General features: G+C 45.8%; 1 protein-coding gene across 5 annotated transcripts; it reads left to right on the top strand.

Moving 5' to 3' along the window:
• Positions 1 to 476: 476 nt before the first annotated feature.
• fam131bb (family with sequence similarity 131 member Bb) lies at positions 477 to 25,486 on the top strand (the record flags this gene model as incomplete). Of its 5 annotated transcripts, none has more annotated exons than XM_084027593.1 (9): positions 477 to 658; positions 9,635 to 9,672; positions 12,167 to 12,202; positions 12,598 to 12,691; positions 15,302 to 15,526; positions 15,659 to 15,799; positions 19,544 to 19,851; positions 20,799 to 21,059; positions 21,694 to 25,486. In XM_084027593.1, the coding sequence occupies exons 1-9, from the start codon at positions 631 to 633 to the stop codon at positions 21,910 to 21,912; spliced, it is 1,350 nt and encodes a 449-aa protein (XP_083883719.1). In that variant the 5' UTR covers positions 477 to 630. The 5 variants fall into 5 exon arrangements, with proteins under 5 accessions (XP_083883719.1, XP_083883722.1, XP_083883721.1 ...); XM_084027592.1 differs by having other exon boundaries at positions 479 to 658; positions 12,598 to 12,700; XM_084027596.1 differs by lacking the exon at positions 21,694 to 25,486 and having other exon boundaries at positions 12,598 to 12,700; positions 20,799 to 21,068.
• Positions 25,487 to 25,818: the final 332 nt, after the last annotated feature.

Below are 25,818 nucleotides of genomic sequence, written 5' to 3' on the forward strand. Positions count from 1 at the left end.
TGGCAACCCAATACGCACACAGTCAATCTAATTGCTGTTTTAACCTCTCGTTAGATTAATGACAGTGGTTGTTTTGATCTTCCTCATTTACAAATGACACAATCATATGTCATTGCCAGTCCCAATAAATCAAATTGTTTAGGTAAATGACTGCAAATGAGATTGGATAGCTCATATAGAGGTAACTTATTGGTGAAAGTGATACCTATCATTAAAGAAGAAGAAGAAGAAGAAGAAGAAGAAGAAGAAGAAGAAGAAGAAGAAGAAGAAGAACATGTTTTCGTTTGAATAATGCTAATAATGCCTCTTTACATCTTTATTTTGCCCTAATCTATCTCCCTTAGGCATACTGACTTACTAACCGGTTATCTTCTAAGACACTGCACTGGAGAGAAAGCAGGGGGGAGAGAGAGACAGAGAGAGAGAGAGAGAGAGAGAGGGAGGGAGAGAGAGAGTGATCGAGCAAGCGCAGGAGGGAGAGAGAGAGAGAGAGAAAAAGAGAGAGCACAGGAGAGCTAAAAAAAAGAAGCTAGAGCAGAGAGAAGGAGAGAGTCGCAGGAGGAAGAGGGAGAATGCACGGTGTCTGGGTAACACTTCCACGCTTGTATCCAGGGCCTTTGTGAATACACCATGGGATGCATCGGCTCCAGGACACTGAGTAAGCCCCGCTTCTCTTCCCTCTGTCATTGCGGACTAGAGGGGGGTTTGGGTGGGGGCGGGGGTTTGGGGGGGCAGGATGAGGAGGATGGCTGTCTTGCAGGAGCGAGGGATTGCGTGGAGACTGTATGGACAGGCTTTGTATATCTATGCGTGTGTGTGTGTGTGTGTGTGTATGTGTGTGAGAGGTGATTGCTTCTCTTTCAGCGCAGTGTGTAAGCAAGTTGTGGACTTATGCTCACAGGAGCTGTATGCACAGCATACAGGCAAGACGTCAGAGGCAATATGTGTTCAAATGTGCTACTGTGTGTGTGTGGTTGCATCCCCCCGCCTCCCTGCTCCCCTCCCTCCCCCTCCCATCCTTTGATTTATGATGCTGTTTGGCAGTATGTATATGTGTGTGAGTAGGAGGCAGAGAGGGGTGGAGAGGAGAGAGAGGCGGGAGAGGGAGACGCTGTGATATGGCTTATTTATAGGGCGGTATGGCTTGGAGAAAGAGAGGAAAAAGAGACATGGGATAATGCTATTGTCAGGGGCATTTGCACAGTTTGTTATTGTTTGCATGAGTAATATGGACAGAGGGGGATGAAGAAATGGGCAGCGGAGGAAGACATTCAGTGCAGGCAGGCAGGGAGGAGGGGAGATGGATGGATGGTGGTGAAGAGAGGGGGGGAGGGAGGGGGAAATACGTGCAGGCAAGATTGTATGGGATCGGGCTGGTAGTTTTCAGGTGAGGACCCTCCTGCATGAGGACCCTCCTGGATAACCCCGTAGATGACATGTTAAGGACTGCTGCTAAGTGAGGAGAGACTGGGAGGGGTTGTATAAATAGTTGAATGTAGTTCAAATACGTTGCAGTGTATAGACGGGGTCTTGCTCATCTTGGGGTGTAGCATGAATCACGCTCAAAAGGTAAAAATAAACACAGACCTCCTTGGTGTTAAATATTAATGAAACCCTTAGCACACCTGGAAATGTATTTGTGGCAAAGCATCGGTCTGAACACGTACTTTACGTCACTCTGAAAAGAGAATAACCTTTCCGGGGGTCATGAATGCCAAAGCCAGGTTACAGACGGGATCTCTAGTGTGCTTGTGCACCCCCATTTTTTATTTTATTTTTTTTAAATGAAATGTAAATTCTTGATTAAAGATGAAAAATAGATTAAAGAAGATTAAATATATCTGCAAGTATATATATGCAAGTGCAGAAGAAGTAGCACAGCAGTGCATGACACAGTTAGGAAGGCAGGTGTGAACTGAATTCAGCAAGAACAGTGTTACAGCAGCTCAGGCTTTCCGGGTTACAGTATTTGACACATTGCATAGCAGGAGTGGAGGTGAGGATCTCTGTCAACACTCGGGTCAAGATGGGAGACCCGACGAAGCCCAGAGTTTCCAGCTGCTGCAAATGTCGTGATTGAAGAGGACAGAAGGCCTTGGAAAGGTGCCACATGAATCTGATCCAGCTGACTACTGATGCTTGTTATTATACGAGTGATCGGAGAAAGGCTTCCATACCTACGCTCCAGTCATAGCAGTTTCTGACCAGGGCTGAAAGAGCTGTGACAGAGGAGGAGCACACATCCAAAGCACACTGACATGTAGTAGAGATTGTACATCCACTTAAGGCAACACAAATGTAATCCCAAGCTGTGTGCACTGTAATCAGACACAAATGTGTAGATAAACAGCATGTCAAGAGAATGAAGAGCAGGCGTCTGTCAAACAAATGGTGTGCCTGAGCCTGTTGTTCTCTTGCAGCCGTCAGAATGAGCGGCAGTCTAGAGGCGTGGTTGTGTTTATCCTGATGAGAATGGCTTCAGTGTGTGCTATCGATCGGCCTTCTCAACTGCAGTCCACGCTGCCAAGCAGAGATCAACAGGAGGAGCAGCAGCAGGGCTGGATGTGTCCCTGTACGGGAGGAGCCCTGATGCATCCGTCTGCCCTCCGGTAACACTATCTCTCCCGGCTCCATCAGAACGGGGGGTGTGCTCCGTGGTCAGACGGCAGTATCCGTGTGTACCCACACCCTGCTGTAGTATTGTGGAAATAATCATGCCTCGGTATAATACTGTCTGTGGCCAGCAGGGTGAGAAAGTCCATGCTGCATAGTTGACTTTGTTTTGGATGTCACAGGGGTGATCATTAACAATAAGCCTCTTTTCAGTCGTAGCAATACAACGTAGAAAATGTTATTATATCATGTAGGGACAATGCTTTACCCGAGATATCACTCACCATTAGGAGCTAGCAGTTTACATTTGCTAAAGCAGAGAGAGACCAAAAAAACCCCAGCATCATGACAAATGTTGTTCATACTGTAGGTGTGTGACTTTCCAGCTGTTAATTCAGACCCAGTTGGAAAATGAGGGTGGGAGTAAGTTCCCATTAACTTCCATAGAAAAGGCTACTTTCAAATCAAACAACATCAAACAATCAATATAAGGTGTACTTTCTTGTAATGCTTTTAAAAAGAAAAATACACCAATGGAACAAGTGAAAATTTGCTTGGTAGGATTTCTTGAAATAAGCTGTAATATTTAGGCCTAGCTGGGAAAACGTATCTTGAGCTATGTTTCACTAGTATTAGGAAGTGGCGTGTGTCATAATGGTAAATGACACACACACAAATTTATATAGCACATTTCTAGCTAAGTAGCTACTCAAGGCACTTTACACTACATTCACACACACATTCATACACTGATGGCATCCTGCACATCAGGATCTAACTCATTCACACACATTCACATGCCAATGGTGCAGCATCGGGGGCAACTGGGGGGTTCAGTATCTTGCCAAGGACACGTCGGCATGCAGACTGAAGGAGCCGGGATTCGAACCACCAATCTTCTGATTGAAGGACGACTCACTCTACCTCTGACCCACAGCCACCCCTGTAATGTCCAAAAGTAGTATTAAATATGAACTGTCTAAACACAAATCCATATGTCTCACTGACATGTCACTTGTTAGGTGATAATTATCTGCAGTGCAGATAAAAGGTTCAGTCTACAAATGATCCACTGAAAATACAGTCCTATATTGCAGTCCACTGTGTGTTAATGCTTATGTGGGTTTGAAACAGACCCTTTTAAAGCGGCCCTCACCACGGCGGTTAGCGGGTCAGGTGAAGACACAAAGGGATGTCCATAGATGAGATGTCTGCATCCATCACCCCTTCGGAGAGCTGAAGGGCCTTGAGAAGCAGACGATGGGCGGCGCACACCATTCTTCACCTCATCAGCGAGGAGAAAGCAATGAGCTCGACTGCAAAATAACTACAGCCAGTGACTCAGCTTGTGCGAGCAGTACACAGCTTATGTATGCCTCATTGAGAGTACATCTCCACAGCTGCCAAACACAGTTTCAGTCATTCTGCCACAGATCCACCATGTTCATTGCATTTCTAGAAGCCGTGTTGATAATGCTATTACCCATAATTGTGCTAAAAGCTGCACATCAGAAGAATTGTTCTGTATCTAGTTACCAGGCTATACCTGTGAGTGCTGGAAGGGTGTGGAGGGTGAAGATACCTGCTACAGGTCAGGCTGCATGTGGTGGAATTATGGAAGTGAATTTCGATTATGACAGCTCACACCTGATAGTTCTGCCTCAAAGTAGACTCTATTTTGACCTGCTCTCAGTTAGCTTCATGGTGCCAAACCACCTACTGATTCAATAGGACTCCCAGTCTGTGTGTGTGCGTTCTGGTGTTTGTGTGCTGAACAGTCATATTCAGAATCTTGTGTGCTTGTTATTTGATCAGTTAAACATGTTGCCCATTTTGACTATATAATAAAGTTATTAATGGTCCTCATTTATATAGCGCTTTTATCCAAAGCGCTTTACAGTAATGACTGACATTCACCCATTCATACACACATTCACACACCTACGGCGGAGTCAACCACGCAGGGCGACAGCCAGCTCGTCAGGAGCAATTAGGGTGAGGTGTCTTGCTCAGGGACACCAGGCACTCAGCTAGGAGGAGCCGGGGATCGAACCGGCAATCTTGCGGTTACCAGTCAACCCGCTCTACCTCCTGAGCTGAGGCTACACTAGCTTGTGTTGAAAAGCTAAATCACAATTTGGTTGATAATTGTGTTGCTATTTCTCAGGATATTGTGGAAAAAAGGCTCACATTGGTATCATAACTTTTTTTTTTTTTTTAAATCAAGTACCCAGCTTGAATGTGTACCGATGTATATGTATGTTTTTATGCATGGACCTGTGAATGACCTCGAGTTTACATCCGCCTCTCATATGGCACGTGCTTGCGTCTATATTTAAATGTGCGTATAGGTCCATATGTGGGTGTGAATATAATATAGGCACCGCGGGTGATTCATAGTTTTGTCCAATCTCTCCGTTTTTGCTACCCCATTACAGGGAAGGACTCCCGTCGTTGAATTTGAAACACCTGCGTCGACAGTGTGCCTTTACAAACAATCAGTCAAAAACGGATACCATTGCCCGTAAACTGGCAACGTGGCAACGAGGTGGAAGCCGAGTGATTGGCTTCCGTCCAGGTTGGAAAAGCCTTGCACACATGAACACATTCAAGGTGAATGACTCCGTGATGTAGTGCTTCACAGACAAGGAAGACCTGATGACCCTTACCTGTATGTGTGTGTGTGTGCGTGTGTGTGTGTTTGTGTGTGTGTGTGTGTGTGCATGTGTGTGTGTTTGTGTGTGTGTGACGTATATACACCCAAGGACTCCAACGTTATAGCAGCATAGGTTCTTCACCAACAGATTTATGAGTGCCTCTGTGTCATTCTCCACCGTGTGCTAAATGGTTTGCCTTGTGACTAGATGCCAGCCAGGTTACAATCCTTAATGGAGGGGGATTGATTAAAATATATGTGTGTGTGTGTGTGTGCGTGTGTGTGTGTGTGTGTGCTCAGCCTTGTACATACCATTTTCAGCCTGTACGTGTGTGTGGCAGATAAGAAATAGGAGGCCTGTGCGTGGGAACAGGCGTCTCTGTAAACAACGTGACTCAGCCAGAGTGTGTTACCAAATTGAAACATAATGCTGTGAAGGAGAGAATTTCATCTCAACAATTTGATGTGTGTGTGTGTGTGTGTGTGTGTGTGTGTGTGTGTGTGTGTGTGAATGTATCTGCATCTGTGGATGCACTCCACAGTATTCGTGTGCAACCAGCACTGGTTGTCTCAGTGTTATCTGCAGCTTTTAACCACTTCAGTGCTGATAAAGAGAAAGGCCATGTTCTCAAAGACGGGAAGACTCCTTTGAATAGCAAGGAGCATAACCGGTTGATTTCCTCCGCCTCGGCAGGCTTTCTTCCCTTCATCTGAACAGATTAGGATAACAGCATTTTTCCATATCTGGTCTAAGTATTCATTATATATTTACCGGGCCATTAGGATGTTTATGGAAGTGATCGGGTTGTGATGCTACTGTGCTAAGATGCTACACGCTGTCATTTTTTTGAGACAGGTGGTGCACCAATGACGGCTGTAACCTAGTTACCCCGTATCAGTGATGGGGATCTGCACAGGATGGCAGCCACATTCATGCCAGGGCAGATTAATGAGGCGTGTCAGGCCTGCCAATGACAGGGGCATGTAGACTTGGAGCTATTCGCCAAGTTCATGCAGTAACTCGTGTCTAGAGTGCCTGCATGTGTGTGTGGGGGATTACTCCCGGGAAACACTTAGCTCAATTTTCCTGGACCAAACTCTTCCAACCATCTGGGCTCTGGTCCTCGGCTGTGTCGCTGCTGAACTCCGGAGCTCAGTAACGGCGACATCTGCGCTTCTCGCTGCAAGAGGTCTGCTCTCCAAGTCGGTGCCCCATCGCGGCAACCAGCCTTACTGCATTACTGCAGCTGTCACGGTAAACAAGCACCAAGCCCCCCTGGTTCTCCAGGGCTACTGCTGCAGGGCACCAGGAGTACAAAACAGACAGATGATCCTCAAACGCACCCCCCCCCCCCCCCACCCCCAATGGGAGCCGTCAGACCACCACAGTCAGAGCTGGAGCCGACTGCCGCTGCAGATCTGTTGTCCCCCCCCCCCCACGACTCCTCGCTCCTTCTCCTCGCCTGAGTTAAGCCTGGCTCCCCTATGACCACGGAGGGGGGAGCGCCGCACTGCTGTGTGTGCGGGGCGGGGGGGCAGCGCCGGGGGAAGAAAAGCTGGCTCACAGCTGCGGTCATGTGCACCGTTGTTGTTGCTGTTTCCTCAAGCAGGGATATCTGCCAGCCATCTCCGAGGCAGACTCACGCATTCACCCACTGTGCTGCTGAGAGCTCAAGAGCATCACCGACCCGAGTGATACAGAGCGGCCACGGTTTAATTGAGAGATCTTGAGATCTTGGATGAAGGTCTGAGGAACCACCAGCGAGGTAGAGCCAAGTAGTCCAATCACAGCATGATCGAGACATTCAAACCATTGTGGCCCACTTCATAAATAGCACATGCTTTGATGTAATCTCATAAGAGATGCAGACACTATATATATATATATACATACATACAGAGGGGCACACACACACACACACACACACACACGCACACACACTGAACTATAATGTTTCTGGTCCACTGCTGTGTGGCTGGCTGGAGGGCTTCCCAGTGGTACTTTGTACTGCAAACTCTTGAGCCATATTGTGATTCATGTGGGAGGGAGAGTGACTGCTAATCTACTAATTGGCCAAACGAGGCTGAGGGATGCAGAGGGGAGACAGGGAGAGAAACCGAGTAAAAGATGGAGTGGCAATGTGTGTGTGTGTGTGTGTGTGTGTGTGTGTGTGTGTGTGTGTGTGTGTGTGTGTGTGTGTGTGTGTGTCCCTGTGTGTTAAATAGAGCTGTATGTTCCTGTAGGCTCACACATAGGTGTGAATGTACAGTATGTCCATGTCCAGTTTGTGTTTGCGGGCCAGATTTGAAAGTGATATCAGCCCATAAGTAACCACCTCACACCACACTATGTAAAAAAATCAAACACGGCCGACTAATCCTGCCGAGATCACATAGAGTTCATTTTTAGTAGCGAAAGTCACGCTGGAATATGAATGTGTCCATCCTCTCTGACAATGGTCCTGATGCAGAACGGTTGAACACGTTGTTTGTTGTCTCTCACAGTTTGAAAGCAAAAAGGTGGATCTGTTCGCGAGCACCGCTAACAGCTGCTGTCGTTGACCTTCAAGCGCGGTTAAAGCGTCAGTTGGAAATGTGGCCGGCATGCGTTGGGACTGGGCTGGGATTTGTTCTTGAATGGCATATTTTAATTTGTCACAAATTAAAGTTGCTTAAGTGAAGTACCTTCTGTTTCAGAAACAACCTAAATAGAATTTCACAGGAAGAAATGTTTTCAATATGAAACACTGTTACATCAATGTGCAAAAGCATATTTTGTTCGACTTGCCCTTCATCAGTCGAACACTGAGAAGCTGATGAAAACACCTCTTGAACCCGAGGAACCATTTTTTACCTAAACAAAACAGGCAGATGACAATGCATTTGGGCATAGCAGTGCTAGGCTTTTGTTACTTCTTGCTACCCACACAAAAGCTGAGACCAGACAGCATGTCTTATCACTCTACTACTACCAATGCTCCTAATGGCTCCAATGTCTTTAGATACTTTTTTAAGGTGATCAGCGTCTGCATTTAGACTTTGCCTTCCTCCAGCATCGAACAGCCTCAGCCTTGTAGATGGAAACACGGTCTATGTCTCCTTCTGCCGGGTCAAATAGATCAGTGGGCTATGCAACATGCAGAGAGGTCTGTTTCACTTGAATGCCATAGAATGAATGCCTGTAATGAAATTAAATGAGATATACAGTTACCTGAGAACATTTCAGGTGGCACAACTTTGCCCTTGTTGACTTTTTTGGCATCAGTCAGTGCAGAGGTACTGTGGGGGGTACGGACCTAATGGGTCATAATAATGCAATGCAAAAAAAGAAAATTGACTTTGACACATACACTTGGTGTCCCTTCAAGGAAAATGTACCCCGGTACAAGAAATATCAAACCAATCAGCTATTTATACATGCAGGAACTTAATGTGCCTTCTGTATATGTCCAGAGTTATTTAGGAAAACACTGTAAGAGGAATACGTCGAGAGAAAGCTGGGTTAAAAGGAAAAATACCACAGACAGTCACTCCTGGAACAAATGAATGAGAGATCACAGACTGAAATGAGAAGATCCTCAGGTTTGACAACTAGATCAACAGTACAAATGAAGCAAGGTGGTCCCAATTTATAGTAAGCACAACCTTCCCCGTCTGGCAAAGGGGTGAGTTTCTGGAATGAAGTCTGTCCCTCGTCTCCTGCCCTCACAGTGATCTGATGCGACTGGATGGAGTTCAGAGAGAAGGGTAATATCTGAGAGCCCAACAGAGACAGAGTGGAGCTGATGTTTCTGAATCACTGGGTCACTGGGTCACAGACATCACTGGACATGTAGAGAGAGCCAACAACTTGCTGTGTTTTCTCACAGCGGCGGAGGAATCGCTCTTGATGTGCCAAATGCAGCCGTGATTGGCTCTGCAACGCACACACACACACACACACACACACACACACACACACACACACACACTGTGCTGACACAGGAGTGAGCCCCCTCGAGAGTTGCACACACAGACCCTCTGATACAGAGCAGGCACCTAGAGACTGAAGCTGTGTTTAAACTCCATTACCAGTACAGTCTCACTAATTAAACCAATGTTTTAATTAGGATTTGGACGGCCAGGAAGAGGGAGGGATAATAACGTTCATTTATCCAACAGAGAGCGTATATTCGAGATGACTCCCGTCTGCAGAGAGCTGGGTGGATGGCTTTGTGCAGGATCTGCCACTGACTCTTTGTAGTTCATTATTAAGTGAAGCTCCATGAATGTTAGGAATGCTATGTCAGTTAATCAGGTCCTTTTATGATTTGATTGACTGATTCATTTCCCTTCTCTCCTCTCTCTCCCTTTCCCTGCTCTCAGCGGGAGACGGCGTGCCGGTCCAGAAGGATGGGGAGCAGGTAAGACTTCAGCAGTCACCCTCGCGTTGACTTCCTCTGACAGGTGGACTGGTGTCACCTCCACCCGAGGAACCAACACCGCTGCTTATTCAAAAACAGTTACATGATGAGCGGCAGCAGCTCGCCTCACCTCAAAGTGCCATCAGTGCTTATGTTTGTAAAGTAGTGAAGTAGCGCACACATCATGTCAATGTCAGCCGCTGTAACTTCCACTACGCCGGCCCGCCCATGAGACGGCCTGGAGTAGCTGGAATACTGAGCACCGCTGGTTTGGTCGTTGCTGTTGCTATGACGTCTGTTGCTTGATGTCCATCGGACAGTCACTCTTCAGCGCTGGTTCAAAGCAAAACAGCAGAAGCATCACTCTTTCTTTCCCCACCTTCTTACTCACCATGACTTTATCCTTTATATACCTCTCATCTCGTCTCGTGTCCTCTCCTCTCCTGCTGCTTTCCTGATCCCGCCCTCTAACGCCGATCCCTCTGAGACAGGACACAGGAGAGGGATCCATTTTGGACTAAAATGTAGACAACTCTTCTTTTTCTCCAAATGCACTCTGGACTGATTCCATCATTTATTTATGTATCATGCCCCAGAATGCCCTTCAGTCCTACAGAGGGGGAAAAACAACAACCACACACACACAGACTCCCTCACACACACACGCACACACACGCACACACACGCGCGCGCACGCACGCACACACAAACAGACACACACGCACACACATCGCCGTTGTCAGGGCTATTGGAAGTAGGAAAAGCTGCTTTAAGTGGCCCAGCTCTACCACTCAAGTGTGTTAAATCTCTCATCAGACCCACTCCTGTGGAGAGGGAGAGGGAGAGAGAGAGGGAGAGGGAGAGAGAGAGAGAGAGAGAGGGAGAGGGAGAGAGAGAGAGAGAGAGAGGGAGAGGGAGAGAGAGAGAGAGAGAGAGAGAGAGAGAGAGAGAGAGAGAGAGAGAGAGAGAGTCAGAGATCAGAGAAGTGGGAGTAAAGAATAGAATTACAAGAAGAAGAAGGAGCGTATGGGAAGAGGCTGGTATTGATTTACATGAGCTATCTGGATACAAGCTGCATGATGGAGATAGTGAACACCACCCTGTTAGTCGCTCCCTTAATATGCCATTGATCATGAAATGTTGAGCAGCAGTGATCAGTAACAAGGTACATTTGTTCAACTACTATTTTTGGGGGCAGTGGTGTTTAGGGAGGGAAGGAATGAAGCCATGGAACCCAAATCCAATGTTTCAGCTCAGAGGAATAGTTTGACATTTTGCTTATTCACAGATGATTTAATGAGAAGATTCATACTCTCGTGTAGTTAGCGTAGTGTAAAGGCAGGGAACAGGGGGAAGCAGTTAGCCTGGCTACCAGCACATCAAAACCGTACTAATTAAAACGCTGCAGTGGATCTCGTTTGTTGAAGTGATATATGCCAACGTTATTCTTGGCATAGAAACTCGCTGGAGTCTCTGATTGCCTGGCAGAGCAGTACGGATTCAGCAAACAAGATATTCCATGTTAACTAGAAAGCTTCAGAGGTGAAAAGACGACGGCGTCAGGCTAGCTGTTTCCGGTGTTTGTGCTGAGCTAAGCTAACCAGCTGGATCCAGCTTCATATTTACCCCACACAGGAGAGTGATGTATCATCCGAAGTGAGGCGGTAAATAAGCTCCCTCTGTTGATTAAAGGATCTGATTCCTTCTTGCATCACTGCTGCTTACATTGCAGGGTTTCAAATGAAATATACAATATAATATCCAGTGAAAACACAGTCAGTTCTAATCCAGCCCAGTTTAGCTCATGTACTCATGTATTTCTGCTCAGCCTTGACGATGAAGGTGGACAGGAAGGTTTCAAAGGTTTCAGCACAGCCACTAACCCACCAGTCTCCAGTCTAGTTAGTGTCTGATAGAGACCAATGGTGATGCAGAGGCTGCTGCTTATCTGCTTTGTCCCCAGCATCTGCTCTATCTCTCTCTCACAACCACACACACACACACACACACACACACACACCCTCCTCTTCCTCCTAATAGCCCCAGTCCCCTGTCTGTCTGCAGCATCAGATACCGTTCGACACAGCAGTGACATCTCTCTTGCTCACACTCGATTTTCCGCTGGCTTTTAGTGTTTTTGGCAGCACATGTAACCAGAGAGGAGACTCATTCATCCGTAGCGTATTCACTCTGCTATACAAACTAAGCAAATATACTGATCCCTGTTTAATCCCCTCCCTTCTCCCTGTCATCCCGGTCCTTGACTCTTGCCTTACGTCGTCCCTGGAAAATCCTGTGTTTCTGAATCTCTTCTCCCGTTCGCCCTTCTCTTAATTTCTCTTCCTCTGCATGTCCGACGTGCAACCCCCCCTCTCTTCATCTTCTCCCATTTCCCTCCCATGCACGTCAATGTTCTCTCTGTCCTGTCACTCTCTTACTCTTTCCCGCTCCTTCTTCCCCCATCCCTCCCTCCTCCTATATTTCTCTTCCTCAGCATGGACGTTCAGAATTTTCATGGGAAGGAATCAATGTAAGTGTTGTGACACCATTCCTTCATCTACTACTTCTCTGTCCTATCTATCTATTCATTATTTCGCCTGTTTGATTTAACTCACCCTTTAGCCACAAGCCCCCCCCCCCCCCCCCCCCCTTACAGCCTTTCTCTTTCGGTTTACCGTAGTGGTGCACGGTAGTGAGCACAATCAGAATACTTATTGGTGCAGAGAAAAAAAAAGTAAACTTGGAATCAGGAATTGGGTAATGCAGATTTTGTATTAACCCAACATCTCCATCACTTCTCTCCACTCACCCCTCTCTAACACACACTGTCTCAATGTCTTTGTGTGCCCCGTCACACCTCCCATACTACCCTTTTCTCCATGCTTTCCCCCCTCCTCCATTCCTCTCTTTTTTCTCTCCCACCAGCTGTCTATGGAAGACACCACGTCAATCCTGCCTCGACTCAAGAGGAACTCAAACGCCTACGGCATCGGGGCTCTGGCTAAGTCTTCTCTGTCAGGTGTGTCAGGTGTGTGTCTGTGCTGTAACTGGTAAACTGACCCCATGTTGGCTCAGCCCTCAGCGGGCGCTGGAGTCAGCATGGTACCCGAAACGGGTTCCCCTGTATCACTCCCTCTCCACACTACACTAACACGCGTCAATGGCTCCTCCTGAGTCATTGATGGAATGAATTCCACCTGAATAACACAACAAACGCACACACAGACACATGGCGCATCATCATCCAGCATGGAAGACAAAGTGAGTGGGAAGTGTAGTTTTCTGTGTTAAAGGGATAGTTCGGAATTTTGGACATAAGACCTATTTTCCAACTCAGCCGTCGTGTTCGAGACGTCTGGAGACGTTTTCAAGAAGTTGCCGAGTTCGCTTGTGCTATGGCTAGCGCAAGTCAATGGTTCTAGTTAGCATGACATTAAAAACACTCATACCGACTCCACAGTGCACCCGAGGCAAATCAATTAAAACACTAGACTGTCGATGTACATATCTGTGTTGATAGAATAATATTTGAAACAAAACTAACCTCGCATCGCATGAATCATCCATTTTTTGAGGGACTAGTTTCTCAGCAGCAGCGGAATTTTACTTTGCTCCGTCGGACTCAAAACTCTAAGACGCGCTGCTCGGAATCCAGCCGGTAAATACACACCTGAACACCGCCGATTTTTCGGCACTTATGCCCCCAAGGCTGTCTGAAAAGCTCACTCAAACACCGGGCAGCACACGAACCCACAATTACGCACCGCGAACCCGAACCTCTGCTCCGTCCGGAGAACCGTAAACCCTCGGACGCGTTGCGGGGGATTCCCTCCTGGCACCACCAGTCTCCGTTTGTTCGGTCCCGGTTCTCAGCTCCAGCAGGGGCTATCTCCGTCTCCACAGACGCTCGTTCACGTTCTGCCCTTTGAGCATCCCTCTCGCGCATATTCTTCCTCTGTATATTCAGGCTCGTACAGGTACGGTTGGGTTTGCGTGGAAAAAAACTCCTCATCAGAGTCTTCAAAAGTTTCAGTATATTCTCCAAAAGTGTCCATTTCTGTGAGATTGAAGAAACTAGAACTGCAGGCTACTCTGCGTCTGTAGCAATGACAGCAGGTAAACAAACTATTATAGAACCGGTAACTTATAAGTGCTAGGTGATATCAGTCCGCCGCTGCCATAGCCTACTAGGAAGTATGACACGCTGCTGCTGAGACATTAATCCTTAAAAATGCAAGGTTGGTTTTATTTCAAACATTCTATCAACATGGATATGTACATCGGTAGTCTAGTGTTTTAATTGATTTGCCTCGGGTGCACTGTGGAGTCGGTATGAGTGTTTTTAATGTCATGCTAACTAGAACCATTGACTTGCGCTAGCCATAGCACAAGCGAACTCGACAACTAGAAGAACTGAATTAAATTTCTTGAAAACGTCTCCAGATGTCTCGAACACACCGGCTGAGTTGGAAAATAGGTCTTATGTCCAAAATTCCGCATTATCCCTTTAAGTGGTTGTGAAACTGTGTTGTCCTGCATAAGTATTAGTTTGGATGTTTTGAGCGTGTAAAGCAATGTGGTAAACAGATCCCAGTGAGTCCAGTGTTGTTGGTCTGACCAGCCGTTTTGTGCAGTGCAGTTGAGTGCAGTGGAATGTATTACAGTGCAGCCGCTGTGTGGCGTGGGACAGTCATTTATTCAGTTCATTCATGAATCTCATCTCCATTCGCCACCATCAGAGAGAATTAAACCAACCGCTGGGATTTACAGTATGTCGTCATGTTTTGGTCACATGAAATATGGAGCCCGGCCATTATGCAGATATCAGCTGGTCTCGGTAGCGGGAGATGAGTTTCTTCTTTAGAAGACGAGCTCTGGGACAGACAGCGAGAGCCGTCTTCTGCTCTTCCAGCACAGCTAACAGAGGTGTGAAAGCTATTATGTCAACAAGGCAACCTCTCATTACTCACGCCACACTGCCACCTCACCCTAATTAACCTATTCCATCCCATGATGCACCTTTGTCAGACAAGACACATCCATCCCCTCCTCCTCGCAGCCTGTACAGGCGACGGCTGAGTCTCATTAGACACATGAATGTCACCTACGCAACCCTTTATCATTCAGCTGTTCTCATAATCCATGTTCATGAAGACCCCCATGAAACTGCACATATTTCAATAGAAGCTGCTTTATCTTCCTTGAAGCTGCCAATATTCAATATATTTTTATAAAAACATCCAAACATCCTAGAGGGATTTGGTTATTCATAAATATATAATGGGACAAAACCATAATCATTCATATTTATATACACTTCAACCATTCCCAATGGGTTCTACAGTAATGATCAAGCATACAGTAAAGATATAATTAAATAAAAGGCATCATGTTTTAAGGAGAACACAATGACATCCTCCCACACCAGCATCCATGATCAAACAACAATAACACTCCTGATGGTAACATGTCTATCGTATGTCTCTCCCCTCTCTTTCTGCTTGTCCATCCACCACGCTGCTTCACCACCTTCTCCCCCGTCAACCTGCCATCTCTTACTTCTTTCTTCTGTCACTTCACTCTTGCGATGTTCATCCTCCCCCCCTCCCTCCCATGTCTCCACCACCAGGTGTGAGCCGCACTATGAAGGAGAGAGTGACCAAGCCCACAGCCATGGCCCAGGGTCGCGTCGCTCACATGATCGAATGGCAGAACTGGGGCATGCATACGGTGGGTGCCGGCGGCGTCCCGCTGCCCCGCATCAGTACCCAGGAGCGGGAGAAGGAGCGGCGGCTTGAGAACGACGCCTACAGTGACCTCAGCGACGGAGAGAAGGAGGCTCGTTTCACCGCAGGTTGGAAACACGCACCAAGACAACAATGATCCGCTTCTCACCTCAGCTTGTGGGATATATGTCAGTTAATGCTCATTTAAAAAGAATGCATGTCCTCATGATCCTGGCTTGTCCTTTGAACCTTGACCCCAGGCCTCCTGCAGCAGTTTGCCATCTCTGAGGCGACACTCATGGCCTGGTCATCGATGGACGGAGACAGCCCGCGGTCTGGCTCAAACCAGGGCAGTGTGGCTCATCTGAGTGAGGTCAACCAGGAGAGCATCACCAGTCGAGGTAAAGACTACAAAGAACTACAAATAAGGCTATGTTTACATGATGACAGTCTGAACAGAAGACGCAAAAGTGGCGTTGTGTCTTCACTTTTTATTCTGCGTTTAGACAAGCGTTTCCGGGAGGGAATCTGCGTGCATACGGTGACACAAATGTGTGTGGAATTCGATTGGGTATGCATGCCAGGCGGCTAGGTGGTGCTGTGATACACTATCACACAACGCCGCCATGTCTGAGCGCATGCGTCAAATCGTCCTTCTTCTCTTATTTGCGCTGTGAAAACCAAAACGGGACATAAACGCATACACGACGTGAGCAGATCTCAGCAGAGTTTTGCGTCTTGGCAGTGTAGACGGAAACGCTACGGCAGAGCGTATCCAAGTTTTCCACTCTGGAGGGTGGTTTCAGATTTTTGCGTTTTTAAGCCCCCAAAACGCCGTCACCGTCTAAACGAAAGGCACTTTTTACCCGCAAGCGTCCTCGTGTAAACTGGGCCTAAGACTGCAGCTCAAACTCAAAAGAGCGTTTCTTGTGCAGAACAGTCGCCGCATAAAAGCTAAATGGTGTTTAAAAAAGGACTAACAAAAGAACATGTGGCTTACACCAGTTGTAGAGGAAGAATTACGATTTGTCCCTTCAATAACTGCCTGGCACAAAATGCACTTAAAGTTCAAAGGCTGGTTGTGCAGCAGAATGCTGTGACTACAGCAGTCAAATGGATGTAGTGAAGTAAAAAGTGCAATATCTGAAATGTATTTAGCATCCAACATAAACATGAATGATGATACAAGTACGTCATCACAGTGCTTAGGCATAGTGCTTGAGTAAATGCACTTTTCCCCCACTTGCATACAGTATATTTTGTATGTATTTAATGAAATAATGTATAATAGTGTACATTTAATAAACGTCCAGGAGGAGTTTAACCAGATTTGTCAAATGCGGGTGTTGGTGTGAGTGCAGATAAGCAGCTTGCAGTATATAGCATGTGTCATGTTGCTTCGTAATGAGAACATACTGTTCCACCTCGTCTCGCCAGGCTGGAGGGAAGCTCATTATTCATTTCACATTTCCAACATGGACTGTTGGAAGGCCAACCCAGACTGTGCATCTGTATAGATAGTGATTTGGGACACTTCTTTTTCACAGCACTTCAAATGCAAACTTCTTCTCGTGAAGGTAGAGGTGCAGACCATTATAATGAGTGTAGTTAGGACATGGCAAAGGTGTGGCTGTTTGCTCCTGGACCCCAGGCATACCTTTGCTCTTGAGAGGCTGTGTCTGCATTATAGAGTTACAGAAGTGATGAATCAAAAGTGGAAGTTGTGCCAGCATTCAAACATCAAGTACAGAGTTCCTTAACACTTATTCAGCCAATGTGGATATTTTCTCTGCAGAGTGAGCTTTTTGATTGAGCTCCCAGTCAAACCTGTACAGATCAAAGCCAACATGCTGGTTTAGTCTGCAGTGCTTCGAACTCTTCTTAATTGTACGATCACAGCTGAAACCAGGTTACACGGCACTGTGCAATTGTCGGTCATTAGTGGCAGGATATTTAGCAACTTAAGCTGAAATAAAATGCTGATATTGGACCAGACCTATAGTGATTTGTTTGGGGTTAAAACTACCAGCAGGACGTCAGGATTTCCCTGGTTTTATATTTGTTGATATAATAGCTAGCCCTGTGATAGACAGTTACCTGTCTGTCTCTACATGTCTCCCTGTGATAGACTGGTTACCTGTCTGTCTCTACATGTCTCCCTGTGATAGACTGGTTACCTGTCTGTCTCTACATGTCAGCCCTGTGATAGACTGGTTACCTGTCTGTCTCTACATGTCTCCCTGTGATAGACTGGTTACCTGTCTGTCTCTACATGTCAGCCCTGTGATAGACTGGTTACCTGTCTGTCTCTACATGTCTCCCTGTGATGGACTGGTTACCTGTCTGTCTCTACTGTGATAGACTGGTTACCTGTCTGTCTCTACATGTCTCCCTGTGATAGACAGTTACCTGTCTGTCTCTACATGTCAGCCCTGTGATAGACTGGTTACCTGTCTGTCTCTACATGTCTCCCTGTGATGGACTGGTTACCTGTCTGTCTCTACTGTGATAGACTGGTTACCTGTCTGTCTCTACATGTCTCCCTGTGATAGACTGGTTACCTGTCTGTCTCTACATGTCAGCCCTGTGATAGACTGGTTACCTGTCTGTCTCTACATGTCTCCCTGTGATAGACTGGTTACCTGTCTGTCTCTACATGTCAGCCCTGTGATAGACTGGTTACCTGTCTGTCTCTACATGTCTCCCTGTGATGGACTGGTTACCTGTCTGTCTCTACTGTGATAGACTGGTTACCTGTCTGTCTCTACATGTCTCCCTGTGATAGACTGGTTACCTGTCTGTCTCTACATGTCTCCCTGTGATAGACTGGTTACCTGTCTGTCTCTACATGTCAGCCCTGTGATAGACTGGTTACCTGTCTGTCTCTACATGTCTCCCTGTGATAGACTGGTTACCTGTCTGTCTCTACATGTCAGCCCTGTGATAGACTGGTTACCTGTCTGTCTCTACATGTCGGCCCTGTGATAGACTGGTTACCTGTCTGTCTCTACATGTCTCCCTGTGATGGACTGGTTACCTGTCTGTCTCTACATGTCTCCCTGTGATAGACTGGTTACCTGTCTGTCTCTACATGTCTCCCTGTGATAGACTGGTTACCTGTCTGTCTCTACATGTCAGCCCTGTGATAGACTGGTTACCTGTCTGTCTCTACATGTCTCCCTGTGATAGACTGGTTACCTGTCTGTCTCTACATGTCTCCCTGTGATAGACTGGTTACCTGTCTGTCTCTACATGTCAGCCCTGTGATAGACAGTTACCTGTCTGTCTCTACATGTCAGCCCTGTGATAGACTGGTTACCTGTCTGTCTCTACATGTCGGCCCTGTGATAGACTGGTTACCTGTCTGTCTCTACATGTCGGCCCTGTGATAGACTGGTTACCTGTCTGTCTCTACATGTCTCCCTGTGATAGACTGGTTACCTGTCTGTCTCTACATGTCTCCCTGTGATAGACTTGTTACCTGTCTGTCTCTACATGTCAGCCCTGTGATAGACTGGTTACCTGTCTGTCTCTACATGTCGGCCCTGTGATAGACTGGTTACCTGTCTGTCTCTACATGTCTCCCTGTGATAGACTGGTTACCTGTCTGTCTCTACATGTCAGCCCTGTGATAGACTGGTTACCTGTCTGTCTCTACATGTCGGCCCTGTGATAGACTGGTTACCTGTCTGTCTCTACATGTCTCCCTGTGATAGACTGGTTACCTGTCTGTCTCTACATGTCAGCCCTGTGATAGACTGGTTACATGTCTGTCTCTACATGTCGGCCCTGTGATAGACTGGTTACCTGTCTGTCTCTACATGTCTCCCTGTGATGGACTGGTTACCTGTCTGTCTCTACATGTCTCCCTGTGATGGACTGGTTACCTGTCTGTCTCTACTGTGATAGACTGGTTATCTGTCCAGGGTGTACCCTGCCTTTGCACAATGACAGCTGGGATCAGCTCCAGCCCCCCGCCACCCTGAATACAGGATAAGGGGGTATGGATGGATGGATACCATAAAGATCATATGACCAGGATGGTTAAATATATTGGGCCACTAAAATGTGACCAACACATGTTAATGTAACACTTGGACCAGTAGCTCTAATAGCAGCAGCTGCATTTTTTTAATTTCTTGCAGATCAGATTTTGCACCACTCCTCAGCAGAGGTGTGGCCTCACACCTACGTCTCCCAGGGCCACTACTGCCTCTCCTCCTCTGATGCCTGGGAGCCAATCAACAACGATCCGTCCGCCGTGGCGTCGCAGCCTGCTGGCTCCTACGTCATGGGGACCGATGGGTACGACGGGCGCTTCCTGTCCCAGCAGCAGCAGCAGCAGCAGCAGCAGTTCACCCTCCAGCAGCAGAATCAACTACAACAGCTGCAGCAGATCCAACAGATCCAGCACTACCAGCAACAGCAGCTCCTGCAGTATCAGCAACAACAGGTGGAGGCTCACTGCTGTGGGTGTGACACATGGGTGTAGCCCTGTGAAATAATCGATGGAGTTGAAATGTAGAAGTAGTCACTCCAGTAATGCATAAACCTGAGCAAGAGGAGGAGGAGGTTGTTTCTGTTCAGGAGAAATCCTTGAAGCTCAAATCTTGTTTATTTTCATATTACAACACATGATCCTCTTTGTCCTCACAAAGGTCCCGGGTTTAGGAAGCGCTTTGAAAACTGACTTTGTTGGTTTTTAGGTTGAGTGGGAAAACTCACACTGACAAAATCATCCTTTCTTTGTTTGGTTGTTTTTCAGTGTTTTATTTTTAAGTTTCTTTATTTGGCTAACGTTACGTTTTTTCAGTCCAGTTTCCTTTACTTTCAAGAAAGGAATTTCCAAACAGATATGTTGCAGTAAATTAATTCCTGGAAAGGATAATGTCATCTGGTAATAAATACAGGATAAAACAAAAAACCCTCACTCTCAACTGCAAGTTGGAGCCAATTTGAGATGATGAGCCTGAATATGTATTAATAAGAACTTTAAAAAAAAAAAAAATCTTTCTTCCGGGAAAAGAAAGCAAACTGCCAAAATCTATCTCAGTGAGAATGTTTATTTTGACCATGGACACAGAAGAAAAGCATGAGATGCACTTGAATCCTCCATGAAGCTAATTTAAATGACCACAGAACCATTTATGTCATGACATCCTTTTTGTTTTTTGTTGCCAAGAACTCTGACAGTAATCAATCAGTATTGATTACTGTCATAATCAGAAGGAGGTACACTGTAAACAATCTGCTGTATTTCCTTCTGAAACTATTGTCTTGGCTGCCGACTTGAGTCTTTGTGTGTTTTGTCAAACGTCCTGATGCTGCGTCTCCTCTGACATGTCATGGATAGACTCAGATCTCAGCTGCCTCTAACCATTCCTCCTCTCCCGTCTCTAGTCGCTGGAGCACAGGCTGCACAGTGCCAACCACTCTTTGCAAGCCACGCCCAACAGCACCATCCACAGCCTGGTCCATCCCGCTCACCCACCATTGGTGGATCTGTGGAACACGGGGCAGATGGAGGCCTATCAGACAGACGGCGGAGGCTACATGGGCGTGGCGGTGGTGGTGGAGCCGGGCCTCTGTGTTCCCTCCGCAGAGGAGATGGGAACGGAACACTCCCCTCTACTGGAGCAGCAGGAGGAAGAGGAGGTCAAGGTAAGGTGAATGTAGGGTTAGATTACATATAATTACATCCTCGGAGTTTAATATTTCATCTGGGAAGTGCCCAAGCACTGTAAAATACCACAGATTCATAATGTCTTTTGTGGCTCCAGAGGGAACCTTCCAAAGTATGGGAAAATAACCCTGGAATTGTCAACAGAAGCATTTATGAATAGTGAGTTGCATTGTGGGTATTGTAGGATCTAGAGTGTTTGGAAAGTTTCTTCTATTAAGACTGTGATTGTCAGGATGATTGTGTTCCCTTTTTTTATCCGTTTCTAGTCCCCCAACTTTATAGAAATGCATAAAGCTTTGCAGCAGCGGACTCAGACATCTTGGATGCTGAAACAGTTAACAAACCAACAATAATGATAACCAGATTTCCTTCACAGCCAACTAAATTTTAACTGTGATGGATAAACCATTTCCAGTAAAATCTGGGAAGTCTCTCCTAATTGGTCGTCACTCTGCTGGTTTCCTGAAAATCAGTGTGTAAGATGTTAGATGGCAGTAATGACTTCCAGTTAATGGATAAAACCTGTAAACTCACCAGTATTACCCTAACTTCTATGTTGACGGTTCATTTGTAAACTTTACTGAACCTTCTGTCTCCGTCTCTCCTAATCAGGAGGATGAGATGACACTGTGCATGGAGCCAGAGTTTGCCTCGTTGACCCCGCCCACGCAACAAGGGGATGCCTCTGGTGGCAGTAGTCCGGGGCAACCACCGGCAGAGCCAATCACAGAGCGGAAGTCGTCCGATGTCACCTCCAGCCTCGTTCAGACGCGAGAGGAGAAGGAAGCGGAGGAGGGGCAGAGGCCAGCCGCTTCCATGGCAACCAACTGAGTACCTGGATGTCAAGAGACTCCTTATTACTAACTGGCCGAGGAGTCAGCAAGGAATGAGCGTAATTATACAATATATATCTATTCATATGTTACTTTTCAGGTATCAAAAACAGAACTTTTTGGTTGCGAGATAAAACTCTTCGAAAAATGGTGAGAAACAGATTTGGAGATGAACTCACAATGAGACAAACTGATGCAACAAAGGACACCTATTTCTCTGTAAGCCTTACATCCCAAAGGTAATTGAAGAGAGGAGTGAGGACAGAGGAGGAGGAGGAGGAGGAGGAGCACCAACTGACCCAAACATTTCCACCAGGAACATGAAACCATGTTGAGATGAAGAGGAGGGGAAAGGAAACGTGCATGCTTTTTACGGAAACAAGCAAGTCGACCCTGTCATCGTCTTACAATAATAATGAAAATCTATCATAATAAAACATTATAATGAGAATAATTTTGTAATAACGGGAAAAGAAAAAACAACACATCTATGTATACGTGTATGATAAGATATAACAGTTTTCCTATGGGAGAACTACTTTGTTTACAGCTGTTAGTTAACATATTAGATAGTGTTTAATCAGATTAATTTCCCACCCAAGACATACAGTATCCATAATAAATGGCAGCCCAGACTATTTCATGTGTGATTAAAAGTTAGAAAATGTCAGCATTTCAGTGAAATGTAGATAAACCCTGGGAAATCGATTCTTCTGCGATGTGGCACCCACGATGCAGAGGCACAAGCCAGCAGCAGGCCGTCCTGCTGACTGCACACTGAACTGCACAGAGAAGGATGGGACTGTAAGATAGTGTGCTTCCTACTGTCTCTCTGTATGCATGTTTCTTCAGAGCACTATGGAGTACCTGTACTATACGCCACTGTATAGACTTTGCACTGAACCATAGGATCCCAGGTGGGGCCACAGTGGGCCTGCAGGTGAGTTTCATGATGGAGAAGACGGAGCTGCAGAAGCCAATCTCTTTTTGCACTGATGCAATCCAACAGAATGGAGGTTCCCTTCGGACCGCTGAGCAGTTCCCCAGTTCCCACTCTGACAACCAAAACCCAACCACTTGACAACACAAACCCTCAGCTGCTTTTTTGTTTTGTTTTTTGTTCACTCTCTCTCCGTAGATGAAGTCGTGATAAATTGAGGATGATAACCACTATTTGAATGTACTGGAAGACAGATGGCAGTACATGAGCGCCTGCTTTCTAACGTCTCCTTGCGGTGCACATGGGGAGGGAAGAGTCTCTCAAGAAACAAAGATCTTTCAAACGTGTGGGAGGGAGCTGCTGAAAATGGATTCACTGCTGGCTCCACCATACACACACACACACACACACACACACACACACACACAGATATCTAAATTGTAACCAGCAATAGACAGACAAAGCACTGGCCAACAGACCAGGGTCGGATCTGTCGCATAGATGTAAATAGTACAAGTATATATATATATATATATAAAAAAAATTTGCCTCTCACTCACAGTCACAACTGTTCTAGTACAGTATGATTTCTTTATTTTTTTACACCTCTCAGTCCCACTTTATTTTGGGATGGCTCTCAAGCTTAGGATTTAGGCCTGAGTTTAGTTCTTTCTTACCGCCACACAAAGACAAATGAAAGGAAGGAACGTTTGTGTTGTAAATAGAGCGATTGCTCCAACCGGGACGAAGAAAAGCTGTCGTAGGTCCGAGATGACGGCATGTGAGGGGGAGCGGGTGGGCGGGGGAGGGGTTAGGGTGGAATTACAGCCTGTTCGTGTCCAAGCCAAGCCAATCAGGGAATAGAACAGAGTGAACACTTGAGCCGAATAGATCAGTGTCTTCCTGCTCATCGTGATGACTGTGAAGCAGCTGCCTGGAGTGTGAGAGTGATTCTAAGGATGTTTGAGGAAGCATGTTTTTATTTGTTCTTTCTTTTGCGTTCCTGAGATAGAATAGGTGTTTTCCAGCGAGGAGGTACAACAGACAGCGGAGACTCTCTGACTCACTGATGAACTTTACAACAACACACAACTACCGTTTCCATCTCATTCTCTCCAGTGGAGCACCTTCTCCTCTCACGTTGATGATTGTGAGAGAAACTTTTAAGATGAACAACAGCAACAAAAATCCAGTTTATTGACTTGAATGAATTTATTGGTTGATTGCTTCTTTATGCAATGTTGGGGACAATGTTTATTTTTCTACTGACTTGTGTGAAATCCCTTCCAGTATAAGTTAGAATAGTTGTCATGCTTGTAAAGCCGTCTTGTTCCCGTGTGGTTTTGAGCACTTTCCTCTGACAGAAACACACCTTGTTATTTAAGAGGTGAGATGGTTTGGCAGCTCTCAGTTATTAACAAACCTGTCATCGTTTCAATTCACTATAAGAATCCCTGTTTAGTGACTCATGAAAACACAAGGGCTCAAAACTGCAAACAGAATGTCTTTACACAGTGACACATATTCATTTATTTATTGAACGATTACTTGGTGGGGAGGAATAATGTGACAGCTTGTACAGTCTCTAATTTCATGTCGGTACCGACTCATTCTGGGAGCAGTATCTTTTTCTTTATGAATCCGTTCTAACGACACGTTGTGGAAAGGACTATTGCTTTATATTTGCTGATGTTGACAACTGTTCATTTGGGTTTGACTGTTTGCTTTAAAAAAAAAAAAAAAAAGATATATTAGTTCATAAGGAAACATGCATGGACTTAATGAAAAGACACTGCTTCAATTTGAGTTACTTTTGTTTGTTTGTTTTTATTCCTTTTTTTTGTTTAACAAAATCTCAATGAATGAATAAACTGATAACAAGAAGCCAAATATATTTCTGTGGATGTTAAGGTTTACTGATCACATCTTTGTTAACTGACTGCTTTGCAAATTGAGTTCCTCTTTTTGTATAATTCTACTGCCATCTTCCAAAGTTACACTAACTTGTCTGCAGGCATGACGCCCAAAATCTGCTTCTTGTCCTCTGCCTTCCTCCTTCTCTTTCTATCTCTTTGTATCTGTTCTGTATATTCGTGTCTGTATGTCTGTCAGTGTACAGTAAGTTGTCTTGTTGGAAGAATCACTGCCTGAAAAAAAAAGAAGAAAAATAACATCAACATCAACCAAAGGGGATTTGATGCAATCAGACATGTAACATAGATATCATTTGGAAATGTGTGGCAAAAAAAAAAAGAGTAACCGCTTTAAAAAAAAGAAAAAAGAAAAAAAAGCTGCAAAAAATTGGATGGCTTCTGTATGAGTCTGTATTAAATTGGATTTATATGTTTGAAATAAGGCAGTGTGACTTGTGGTACCCGTGTACACTCACACCTATGCATGCTTGTTGGACGGTCGTCACAGGATGGTTCTTCCACGTGGTTCTCTCTCTCTCTCCCCCCCCCCCTCTCTCTCTCTCTCTCTCTCTCTCTCCCTCCTGTCAACAACTCTGTTTCTTCCCGTTTCTCTTCCTTTTCCTGCACGACAGAACCTCCTACACCCTCCAGCTCTTTACCTGTCTCCTCTTCTTTCCCTCTGGTGGAGAAAGAGCAAATAAACAAACCAACAAATGGCATTTCTTGTGCTTATGTGTGGATATCTTTTCCAGTGTGTAAACAATTTGATTATCACACATTCACCTCTTTCTCTCGAGAGAGCCTTAAACACATGTACTATGTCTTTTTTTATTGAACCACTTTCGGTGGCAGCCGGTGTCTCTGGCCAGTTTGTTGGGAGCTTGTCAGACAAAACAGCAATCACGAGGAAGTGGCAGCGGTGCAATCCGGCCTGTCATGCTTTTCCAAACACATTTGTCTCCAGTCCTTATCAGGGATTTCATGCCAGGAGAATATTAATGACAAATTCTCATGGACAGGCCTCGTCAGTGGGACTATTTGTTCGAGCTCA

This window comes from Eutrigla gurnardus (assembly GCF_963514095.1).
Source record: "Eutrigla gurnardus genome assembly, chromosome: 14".
In the NCBI taxonomy this organism is placed as follows: domain Eukaryota; kingdom Metazoa; phylum Chordata; class Actinopteri; order Perciformes; family Triglidae; genus Eutrigla; species Eutrigla gurnardus.